General features: G+C 47.1%; 1 protein-coding gene across 3 annotated transcripts in view; it reads left to right on the top strand.

The window, feature by feature from the left end:
- The first annotated feature begins 4,235 nt into the window (after nt 1–4,235).
- The window catches only part of ccdc88c (coiled-coil domain containing 88C), a 253,769-nt gene continuing 245,819 nt past the window's right edge, over nt 4,236–12,185 (top strand). For all 3 annotated transcript variants that reach the window (XM_060829470.1, XM_060829472.1, XM_060829471.1), the window contains exons 1-2: nt 4,236–4,724; nt 5,201–5,301. In XM_060829470.1, the coding sequence (XP_060685453.1) occupies nt 4,665–4,724; nt 5,201–5,301 (161 nt within the window). In that variant the 5' untranslated portion in view covers nt 4,236–4,664. The remainder of the gene's footprint in view (nt 4,725–5,200; nt 5,302–12,185) is intronic.

Genomic DNA, 12,185 nt, shown 5'->3' with positions numbered 1-12,185 from the left:
AAATCACACCAGGTTATCGTCCAACAGGTTTATTTGGAAGCTTTAACTTTCAGAGCACTGCTCCTTCATCGGGTGGTTGTGGAGAATACAAGAGAGAATTTATAGCAAAAGATTACAGTGTCATGCAACTGAAATGATATATTGAACAAATCTGGATTGTTATTAAGTCTTTCATCTTATAGAATGGGTTGCAGGCTTTGGTTCATTAATATGTAAATCCCAGAACTTCTTTTAAATCACTTTATTGAGATAACATAAGATTTTATAACATAAGGTGACATCTCAGCTCAGTCAATGCACTAAAGGTGTGAGGTCAGAGTCTGTATGTATCCCAATCTTGAGTCAGACTGGTTCTATTTCCAAAGTGGAATTTACAACATATTACATGGATTAACTGCCTGCAGATTGTGCATTTTTTGAGCAAAATAGAATGTATCTGCAAATACAAAATCACCCCAGAGACTTATGATTAGATTCCCTACAGTGTTGAAACAGGCCCTTCAGCCCAACACCGACCCTCTGAAGAGTAGCCCACCCACACCCTCTGACTAATGCACCTAACACTATGGGCAATTTAGCATAGCCAATTCACCCTAACCTGCATATCTTTGGACTATGGGAGGAAACCAGAGCACACCCACACACAGACCATGCAAACTCCATACAGACAGGTCCCTGAGGCTGGAATTGAACCTGGGACCCTGGTGCTGTGAGGCAGCAGTGCTAACCACTATGCCGCCCCTTACGTGAACATATGTACAGGAGAGACTGAGTGTGTGCATGTTATTGTATGAGTGTGAGTGCCTGTGAGAGAGTGTATTTGTGTGTGTGAAAGCTTGGTAAAGTCTATGTGTGGGTGTGATGGAGTATACACTTGTGAGGGGGTGTTGGTGTGAGTGTGGGGGTGTATGTGTATGAGAGAACGTATGTATAGAGAGGGTCTGCATGAATGTGTGAGTATGTAGGAATTTGTGTGTGAGAGAGTGTACTGTGTAGTGGGGTCACCTGTAGTGTGACATGAACCCAAGGCCAGCCCATGGGTACTGAACTTGGCTATCAGCTTCTGCCTGGCCACATTGTGTTGGTAGTGTGGTGCCGGAAAAGCACAGCAGGTCAAGCAGCACCCGAGGAGCAGGAAAATCGACATTTCAGGTAAAAGCCTCATTCACGTGAAGGGCTTTTGCCTGAAACATCGATTTTCCTGCTCCTCGGATGCTGCCTGACCTGCTGTGCTTTTCCAGCACCACTCTAATCTTGACTCTAATCTCCAGCATCTACAGTCCTCACTTTCGCCACTCTGCATTGTCACCTATCCCGAAGTCTGCCTTGGAGGATGATCTCCCGAAGATCAGAGGCTGAATGTCCCGGTCCACTGAAGTGTTCCCTGACTGGGAGGGAACGCCCCTGCTTGGTGATTGTTATGCGGTGCCCATTCATCCATTATCGTAGCGTTTGCTTGGTCTCACCAGTATTCCATCCCTCAGGGCATCCTTGTCTGCAGTTTATGAGATAGGCAATGTTGACTGAATCACATGAGTACCTGCCATGTATGTGGTGGGTAGAGTCCCCACGTGTAATGGTGGTATCTATATTGACGTTCTGACACATCTTGCAGTGGTTGCCATGACAGGGTTCAATGGTGTTGTGGTCGATGTTGACTGAAGGCTGGGCAGTTTGCTCTGATCAATCATCTGTTTAAGTTTTGGAGGTTTTTCAAGGCAAGAAGTAGAGGTGTAGGGAAGGTCTTGGTGAGATGCTCATCCTCATTGATAATGTGTTGCAGGCTGTGAAAAACTCACATGCACATACTCACTCTCTCTCTCTCTTTCTCTCTCTCTCTCTCTCTCATGCATACATACACGTATAACTCTATGGGGTGAATTTGTATTTGCAGAATTATATTTGCATATACATTGTATTTTGCTCAAAAAATACACAGTCTTCAGGCAGTCAATACATGTAATATTTTGTAAATTCCACTTTAGAGATTGAACCAGTCTGACTCAAGACTGGGATACAGACAGGCTCTGACCTCATCTTTAATACATTGTCTGAGCTGACATATCACCTTTTGTTATAAAGCTTTAAGTTATCTCGAGAAGATAACTTAAAAGAAGTTCTGGAATTTACATATTAATGAACCGAAACCTGCAATCCATTCTAAAAGTTGGAAGACTTAACAACAATCCAGGTTTGTTCAATATATCATTTCAGTTGCATGACACTCTAAGCTTTTGCTATAAATTCTGTGTCTTATGGTCGTATCCTCCACAGCCACCTGATGAAGGAGCAGCGCTCTGAAAGCTAGTTCTTCCAAATAAACCTGTTGGACTATAACTTGGTGTTGTGTGATTTTTAATTTTGTTCCCCCACCCCCCCCAACAAGTTCAACAATGGCTCCTCCACACCACAAAGAGTGAGCACTCCTGCAGTGACAGGATATATCCCACAGGTGACAAACCTGCAGTGAAAGTGGGGGTCTTTCTGGGAAAGTACTGGGAGTGTCAGTGGATGTGTTTCTGCTGAAAGAGAGGGAGTCCTGCATGGGGTGCAACAGCAGTGTCAGGGCTGTCCCAATCTGTGGTTTACAGGGGATGCACCAGCAATGATAATGATTGCGCCTCAATGGCTTTCCTTCAGTGGGACTGGGTAACCCACAGGTCATAGACCTGGAGTGAAATTGAGGGTCTTACAGGAACACTGTGACAGGGTATGTGCTCCTCCAGTGACAGAGAAAGTCCTACAGGGGCCTTCCAGCAGTGACAGTAGTTAGCCCATGAATGATGGGTCTAGATTAGAGTGGTACTGGAAACTCACGTCAGGTCAGGCAGCATCCGAGGAGCAGGAAAATCAACATTTTGGGCAGGAGCCCTTCGTCAGGAATGATTTTCCAGCACCGCTCTAATCTTGACTCTGATCTCCGGCACCTGCAGTCCTCACTTTCGCCATGAATGATGGGGTCTGCTGCAGTGCCACTGTAGTGGGTGGGTACTCCTACTCATAGTGGCTGTCCCACAGGGGGCCCTCCTGCAGTGACAGTAAGGGTCCCACAGAAGATGAGAATTACTGCAGTGACAGTGTAAGTCCTACAGGTGGCGTACGTATAGTAAAAGTAGGTGCCCATTGAGGCGGGATGTTCTCTTGCAGTGAGAGAGGGCATCTCACAGAGGGAGCTCCTGGAATGACAGTATGTGTCCCACAAAAGAATTGGGGTGTGTCTCACAGGAGTGTAATGCTGCAGTGACAATGGAAGTCATACAGGGGATGCTGAAGTGGTGAGTGTGGCTGTCTCACACAGGCCTTGCTGCCGTGACAGTGAGTTAAAATGTAAGTCCTGCAGTGACACTGGGTTTCTGATAGCGGGTGTGCCTGCAGTGACATTGTTTTTCTGATGGATGGCACTCTTGCAGCAACAAAATGTTTCTGACAGAGGGCACTCCTACAGTGAAACCAGGTTTCTGACTGGGGGTGCTCCTGCAGTGATGATGGGTGTCCCACAGGGGGCACCCCTGCAGTGACGGTGGGTGTTCCACAGGGGGTGCTCCTGCAACCACAGTGGGTGTCCCACAGGGGGCACTCCTGCAGGGTCAATGGGGGTCGCACAGGAAGCGTTCCTGCAGTGATGGTGGGTGTCCCACAGGTGGCGCTCCTGCAGTGATGATGGGTGTTCCACAGGGGGTGCTACTGCAGGGACGGTGGGTGTCCAACAGGGGGCGCTACTGCAGGGATGGTGGGGTATCCCACAGGTGGTGCTGCTGCAGGGACATTGGGTGGCCCACAAGGGGCGCTCCTCCAGTGATGATGGGTCCCACAGGGGGTGCTCCTGCAGTGATGATGGGCGTCCCACAGTGGGTGCTACTGCAGGGACATTGGGTGTCTCACAGGGGGCGCTCCTGCAATGAGGATGGGTGTCCCAAAGGGGCGCTACTGCAATGATGATGGGTGTCCCACAGGGGGCGCTCCTGCAGTGATGATGGGTGTCCCACAGGGGGCGCTCCTGCAGTGATGATGGGTGTCCCACAGGGGGCGCTACTGCAGTGATGATGGGTGTCCCACAGGGGACGCTCTCGTGCCCCTTCCCGCCCATTGTCCTGCAAGCGGCCCCGCCCTCAACTGGATGCGAAGCCCCTCCTACATCATGCAGCCAATGGGACGCTGGGGAAGCTAACCTCTGTGCAGTGATTGGTGCCTGCCGCTGTCAATCAGGGGCGAATTGGTTACTTGGTGCCGCTGGTTACAATGAGGTGCCGGTGCCGCGGGGGCGCCGCTTTGTTCCCGGTTCATCCTGAAGCTGCTGGAACTGAATGAGAGCGGAGATGCAGGGGTGACCGAGTTCCCCTCCGCTTTGTAACTCTCACAGCTCCCTGTGGACACATCAAGGCAGAGGCGCCGCTGGGTTTCTATGGTGTTGCGGGAGTGTGGCTGAAGTTTGCTGTTGTCGCTTCTGGGGTCTTTTGGCTGTAATTCCCACCCCGAGGACAGAGGAAGAAAGCCCGGGGAGGGGTGATGTGAGGATTCCTGCCCCAAGGCACTGAGGGGTGGCCCAACCCGGGGCTAATGGAGTAATTCCCACCCTCTCCATGGAGTGATTCTCCTCCACCAGCCACTATCTCTCTCTCTCTCTCTCTCTCTTTCTCAGCGGCTCCAAACCGCAGCTTCTGACCATGGAGGTGACCATCTCGGAACTGATGGGGCAGTTTCTGGGCAGCCCCCTGGTGACCTGGGTAAGTGTGAGCCTGGGATCAGAGTCAGCCAGCTTTCACTTTACACTCCGTACGTGTGTGTTGCGGGGGAGGGAGATGGTGGTAAAAGTCTGTGAGTGGGGCTGTGAGAGTGTGGGGCTGTGAGAGTGTGGGACTGGTGTGTATAAGGGGTTAGAGTGTGGACGGTGTGAGTGGGGTAAGATTAGAGTATGCGTGGGTGAGTGTGTATCGAAGGAGTGAGGGCAGTGTGAGTGTTTGTGGGGAATGATAGTGTGAGGGGTTGAGTGTGTGTGTGGGGGGGGGTGAGTGTGTGGGGGGAGAATAGTGAAGGGGTGAGTCTGAATGTGTGAGTCTCTGTTTTTGCAAATGTGATATTTTTTTTCTCTCTTTGGTTGTTTCTGGAGGTGGTGGGGGAGTCACTTTGTAACCTGTTTCACTGCCTGAGTGTCATTTTACCTGGAACTGTGTTTTTAATATTTTTCTAAATCATCTTTCAGGTTAAAACTTTTGGACCAGTGGGAGGGAAGAGCAATGACAAAGTCACCACATACATGGATTTAGTGGATGGAGTGTTCCTGCACAAAATCATGTTGCAAATGTGAGTTGGTCTCTGTCTCACTTTCGATATGACTCTTCTAATGGCTTCAGTGCCTTATCGTTTATTTCAAAAGCACGGAATGAGCCTGCTCTAAGGTCCTGGGCTGTGGGCAAGTTCAGAGGGAATCTCCTGACTTGTGCAGCAAAGTGTCTTATTCACAAGTTGGCCCTCTTTTTTGCAGTAACCTCTCTGGCTCTTAACACTTGTCTCCTAATTGTGCAGCAACTTTTTGAAGTACTGAACCGTGAGAGTCTCAGCTCAGGCAGGAGAGAGGGAGAAACACGGGTCGGGTTTCATTGTGCACTGACTTGAGCTGTTGTTAGATTCTCAGTCTGTTGTCAGGGCGGAAGTGGAATCAAGGCGAAAGAGATCCTGATGAAGGCGGGAAGGGTTTTGCCATTTCGTTTAAAGAGAACAACAGATGTGAAGTTCGGTGGAAAGCCTGTGGTAATGTGAGAGGTTGGAATAAGTAGCTGCCCCACTCAAAGGCGCTAGGTTCTATTGTGAATATGCCAGAGAATGACCCAAAAACATCAGAGAACGGTGATATTAAATCACCATCTGTCCACAGTACAAATTAACAAATGTGAACATCAACAACTTATTGCTGCAGTGCCTTTTAAAGTGTCCCAAGGTGCTTCAAGGAAATCAAGAATAATTTAAAATTGTCCAGATTTTCAAATGTCATCAATGTAAACTTTTTCATGCCGCAGACAGTAATCAGTGGTGTCAGATCCCTCACTAATCTTGCCCCTTTCCTAACTGTGAATGACCTCCAGCCCGGCAATCAAGTCCACTTCGACTTTTAAAGTTCCTAAGAAACACGTCCCAAAGGGCTTCCTGCTCAGGGAAAAAGGCTTTTCGGTCCATGCCATTTGTGCTGGTCCAAAGCGGCCACCTCACTATTCTATTCCCATTTTCCACCACTTGGCCCTTCAGTCAGCATTATTGAAGAACTTCTGAAACCTCATGAGAATTTCTGCCTCTACCACCCTTTACAGGCAGTGAGTTCCAGACTCCTGTCACCCTCTAAACCTCCTGGCCCTTACCTTAAATCAATGCCTGTCTTTTTTCCCTCTGTCAAGGGGCAAAGCCACTTCTTCCTGTCTACCCTGCCTGAGTCATAAACCCTTCCTATTCATACACCCATCCAGATGCCTTTTAAATGTTGCAATTCTACTAGCCTCCTTCACCATTTAGTAAATCTCAATCATGTCCTCTACACATGGACATACAGGCACCCACCTCCCCAGACTTTCCTGCTCAAAGGAAAACAACCCCAGTCTGTCCAATCTCTCTTCAAAATTGAAATGTGCCCAGGCAACATCCTGGTAAATTTCCACTGCACCCTCTCCAGTGCTACCACATTGAATATAGACCAATACAGTGCACCCTCTATAAAAGTCACTATCAGGCACAATCTGAGCCACACAAGATATTAAGACTGTGTTATGATCCCTGCTGATGATTTTCTTGGTCAAGTCAGATAGCAAAGTGAATCTAGCTTTACAGATCACATGGGACTTTTTAGTTGGGTTTTCAGGATGGTTAGTCACTGAAACATGTTCACATCAGACTGCAGCTTTTCTTTAACAGACCACAACGCAAGAAATTCAAAATGAAAACAAGCTGTGTAAATAGATACAACAGTTGGAATGATCGCGGTTTTCAAAATAAAAATGTCTAAGTAGAGGTAATAATTTTCTGGGCTATGGGCAAGAGCAAGGGAGTGGGACTAATTTGAGAATGCTTTCAAAATCCAGTACCCACTCTCTCGTTGAATGACAACTCCGTTCCAATGGCCTCCGAGAATGCAGAATCATTGTCTGAACGTATCAGTAGGTGTACACTATCGAGTCATAGCTTTCACTTTGTTAAATGCTTGCTGGTGTGAAATGGTACCTGTGGATAGAACAATAGTGCAGCAGATTTCTTTATGGTAACTCAATCTGGTGCTTGGATGTTTGATGGTTTTCTCTAATATTTCGGTAGTTGAGTCTGTGTGTGGAAGAGTCTGGGAATATGCAGGCTTTGAGAAGTGATCGAGAGACACTGTGCATGACCCCACTGATCAAAGTATTTTAGATCCACAAGGTCACAAAGAAAGCAGTTTCCTTGTTCCACAAGTGTAACTAGGAGCCGAGAAGTATAGACTGGGAGAACCCTTTGTGTTAGTATTTGTTGGAAGCTGTTGCCACAAACAGCTGAGCCATTTTAGAAAGTGCTCTATCAGTCATACAGCACAGGGGGAGGTGATTTGGTCCATTATACTTATACTGACATAGCCAGTGATTCACCTCCTTTCTTCCCTTTGGCTTTGTGCCTTTATTTTCTCTGAAAGGATCCACTCACTTGGGTATGAGTTCATGTTATGTGTTGGAACTCTGCAGTTAAGTCCAACAAGTGATCCTGAGGTGGAATTCTCTTCCAGACTGCATTCCCTCTCTATCTCTTAACCTCCACCTTCAAAACCCTTTTGAGAAATGAGTTCAACGACTGCAGCTTCCCCTGCCTGCCTTCGCTCCACCATTAGCATGTTCAGCTCTGGAATTCCCTGGATTTTCTTTGAACCATCTTCTCCACTTCCTCTCAATTTTTATTAAAAACCTACCTCTTCAACTGAGCTTTGATTGCCCGGTGTAATAGCTCCTTGTGTGGCTGAGCCCAAGAATCGCTTGGTAACACTTACACCTTGCCAGAGGCTCTATACAAGTTACATTGTTATATTCTTCTGTCCATTGGGATTCAATGTGAAACGAGTACTGCCTCTCTGAGCCCAGTTCCTGCTGGGTGTTGGCAAAGTTGGCACCTAATTAATCATCTGACTCAAAGGGGATGAGGCACAGGGGAAGAAATTGGCAGGAATACCCAGGGGCAACATGAAGAAAGATTTTGTTTTGCATAGTGAGTTGTTGTGATCTGAACGGCACTGTTTGCAAAGGGCAGTAGAAGCTGACTCTATCATCATAACTTTTAAAAGGGAGTTCAGTAAACACTCCCTTCAGGGAAGATAAAAATACAGGGATAACAGAAAAGTGTTCGAGTTGGATTACTAGGATAGAGGGACCAGGGAACATTATCTCTGAATAAGGGTTTGGGCATTTTAAGGCAGAGATTGAGGAAGAATTTTGTTTTGAGGGGAGTGAATCTGTGTAATTCTTCACCGCAAAGGACTGTAGAGGCTCAGTCATAAATATATTCAAGGCTGAGAGTCAGATTTTTAATCAGTAAGGAAATCTGGGGCAATGGGAAAAGGCAGGAAAATGGAGTTGAGGATGATCACATCAGCCTTGACCTGACCGAATGGACTTGATGGGCTGAATAGCCTCTCTCTGTTCCAGTGCTTGGTCTTCTAGATCTATCGTGATGTGGCGGTGCCAGTGTTGGCCTGGGGTGGACAAGGCCAGCAGTCGCATGGCACCAGGTTATAGTCCAACCAGTTTGTTTGGGATCACAAGCGAATGGAGGGAAGTGTTCAGGCCCAAAATTTATAGGCAGAGAGATCAAAAGATCATGCAAAAGGTGTGAGTGGAGTGTTGACCGGTTGAATAGCAAGTGAAGGGGTGATCTATAATCCAATTAATTCCAGCAAAGATAATTACAAAAAATTAAAAGTAAGGTGGTGCTAGAGACAAACCCAGCAGCTGGAATAACAGGGTAGGTGTAAGAGTCATATGCTGAGGGTCTAAGCAAAGTAACAAGTAACCCACAACTGTACAAACTATTTAGGTAGAGAGATCATAACATGTTATCAAGGTGATGATGTCAAAACATGACCGTAAGGAAGACTTTACAAATACAGAACAGTATGGTGGGGTTACATTTGCCCAACATGAGCTCAAGATCACGGGTGAAGGTGACTTCATGGGTATAGAACTTGGCTATCAGTTTCTGCGCAGCGACTCTGCATTGTTGTGTATCTTGGAGTTCGCGCACCCGAAGATTGGAGGCTGAATGTTTCTGACGCTGAAGTGTTTCCCAACTGAGTGGGCCTGGGGATTGTTGTGCGGTGTCCATTCATCTGTTGTCGTAGCTTTTCCTTGGTCTCACCAATGCATCATGCCACGGGGCATCCTTGCCTGCAGGACATGAGGTAGACAATATTAGCTGAGTCACATGAGTATCTGCTGTGTACCTGGTGGGTGATGTCCCACGTGTGATGGTAGTGTCAATTTCGATGATCTGACTTGTCTGCAGAGGTTGCCGTGGCAGGGTTGTGTGGTGTTGTGGTCGATGTTCCCCTGAAGGCTGGGTAGTTTGCTGCAAACAAGGATCTGTTCAAGGATTGGCGGTTGTTTGAAGGAGAGAAGTGGAGGTGTAGGGATGATTTTGGTGAGATGTTCATCGTTATCAATAACCTAGCTGCAAAGGACATGGTGTAGTTGCTCCGATCTGGGGAAATACTCCAGGGATGACGCAGGGTACTCTATCAGTCATGTCCTGTGTCTGACTTCTGAGGAGGTTGTTGCAGATTTTCGCTGTGACACATCAGCTGTCGATCGATGAGTTGAGTATCGCACCCAGCTCTTGGCTTTTGCCCGAAACGTTGATTTCGCTGCTCCTCGGATGCTGCCTGAACTGCTGTGCTCTTCCAGCACCACTGATCCAGAATCTGGTTTCCAGCATCTGCAGTCATTGTTTTTACCCTTTTTTACCTGTCGCATTCCTTCTTGTCTGAGCAGATCTTGTGTAGGGTTTGTCTGTACGGGAGGGCTTCTTTAACATGTTTAAGGTGGAAGCTCAGGAAGTGTAGCATTGTGAAGTTCTCCGTGGGTTTGTGGTAGAGTGAGGTACTGAGGTGGCTGTCCTTGATGGAGATGCGTGTGTCCAAGAATAAGACTGATACTGAAGAGAGGTCCATGGTAAGTCGAGCTGGGGTGAAACTCGCTGTGTAATCATTTCAGTGATTCCTTGCCAGGAGTCCAGAGGAAGAAAATGTCGATCAATGTATCTGGTGTATAATGTTGGTGGGAGGTCTTGAGCTGCAAAGAAGTCTTGCCTGAACTTGTGTATGAAAATGTTGGCTTATTAAGGTTGTGGAGTAGAAAGGGGAGGCTGTGTGTCAAATGTATTTTGAATTCTTGTCGCATTATTTATCAGACAGCATGTTCAGAAACCCAGTTACATCCATTCCAATATAAGTCTTGGATATGACATTTGAAGAAATTATTATGCGTTCACTGTGGGGGTGGGGGGAGTCAGTCTGAGCCGACTGATGCAGGAGACAAGTGTTGAACTTCATCTCAATCGGAGTGTCTGAATTTAAAATACAAGTGTGAGATCCTCCTGCTTACAAAGACAGGATTAGTGAAAATACAATGTGCACTTTCTTGATCGCCAAGTGGCGATGGAACTGAACCAAGGCTTTTTGCCAAGTGATCATCTATTCATCAAGATGTACAGCAAGGAAACAGACCCTTTGGTCCAACTCGTCCAGGCTGGCCCGATCTCCTAACCTAATCTAGTCCCAATGTGGGGGAGCCAGTGTTGGACTGGGGTGGGCAAAGTTAAAAATCAGAGTACCAGGTTATAGTCCAACAGGCTTATTTGGAAGCACTAGCTTTCGGATCGCTGCTCCTTCATCAGGTGTTTTTTAATTGTAAAAGCTCTGATTTTCATCTCGTCCCATTTGCCAGCACTTGGCCCATATCCCTTTAAACCCATCCTATTCATAAACCCATCCAGATGTCGTCTTAAATGTTGTAATTGTACCAGCCTCCTCCACTATCTCTGGCTCCACCAATGTTCAAGACTGAGATGAGGAGAATTTTTTTCCACAGAAATCCGTGTTTTTGGAACTCTCTTCCTTCAAAAGGTGATGGAAACAAAGTCCTTTGATATTTTTAAGGCAGGGGTGGATAGCATGAGTGAAAGGTTATCAAGGGGTGAAGTGTAGGTGGGAAAGTGGCGTAATTAGATCAGCCCTGAGTAATACAGCATGCTCGAGGGACTGAAGGGCCCACTCCCAGCCCCTCATCCATACTTTATAAAGGGTGTGGGGATAGTGATGGGGATCAGAAGAGGGGTTCTGAAGAATTTGTTGTGTATTTGAATCCAGGATTGTGTGCCTATTATTTTATGTGGCTGCTTCCAAGTGTGAATGAAATAAAACACCTGAGACACTGTGACTTTTTTTTGTGGAAATGAATTTGGGCAACTCTGGTTCATTTTAACTATCTAACTTGTTTTTTAAACATGAGTGGCCACGAGGGGAAAATGAGGACTGCAGACGCTGGAGATCAGAGTCGAGAGTGTGGTGCTGGAAAAGCACAGCAGGTCAGGCAGCATCCGAGGAGCAGGAAAATCGATGTTTTGGGCAAAAGCCCTTCATCAGGAAGGGTTTCATTTCTGATTTAAGGGCTTTTGCCCGAAACATCGATTTTCCTGCTCCTCGGATGCTGCCTGACCTGCTGTGCTTTTCCAGAATCACTCTAATCTAGACTCTGACTTCCAGCATCTGCAATCCTCACTTTCGCCTTCTCTCTACAGTGTCCCTGACAAACACGGCCAGGGCAGCTACAGAGTAGACACGACTGACCTAACCTCTCTACGCAATGCGCCGGCACCTAACCTCTCTATAGTCAGCCCTGCCTCGGCTGAGGGCCACACTCTCTCAGAATTGCAAAGGACCCACTCTGTACTAAATCCTCAGGAGAATTCATACTCTCAACAAACAGTATTTAAACTCCATCTCAAACATCAAAAACTGTAAGTACAACAAACTTTTATCCACCCACCTCCATAATCAGCGCTCCTCAAACATTACAGAGATTCCCCTGGCCTCGGAAATGACTCAGACGCCATTACCCATGCGGCTGATGCAGCTGCCACCCCCACGCTGATTGATGATGTTACTTCCGTCCTCATCATGGCCACTCCCACAA

The sequence above is a fragment of the Hemiscyllium ocellatum genome, chromosome 8 (genome assembly GCF_020745735.1).
Source record: "Hemiscyllium ocellatum isolate sHemOce1 chromosome 8, sHemOce1.pat.X.cur, whole genome shotgun sequence".
In the NCBI taxonomy this organism is placed as follows: domain Eukaryota; kingdom Metazoa; phylum Chordata; class Chondrichthyes; order Orectolobiformes; family Hemiscylliidae; genus Hemiscyllium; species Hemiscyllium ocellatum.
This window is presented reverse-complemented; position numbering and strand designations above follow the sequence as displayed.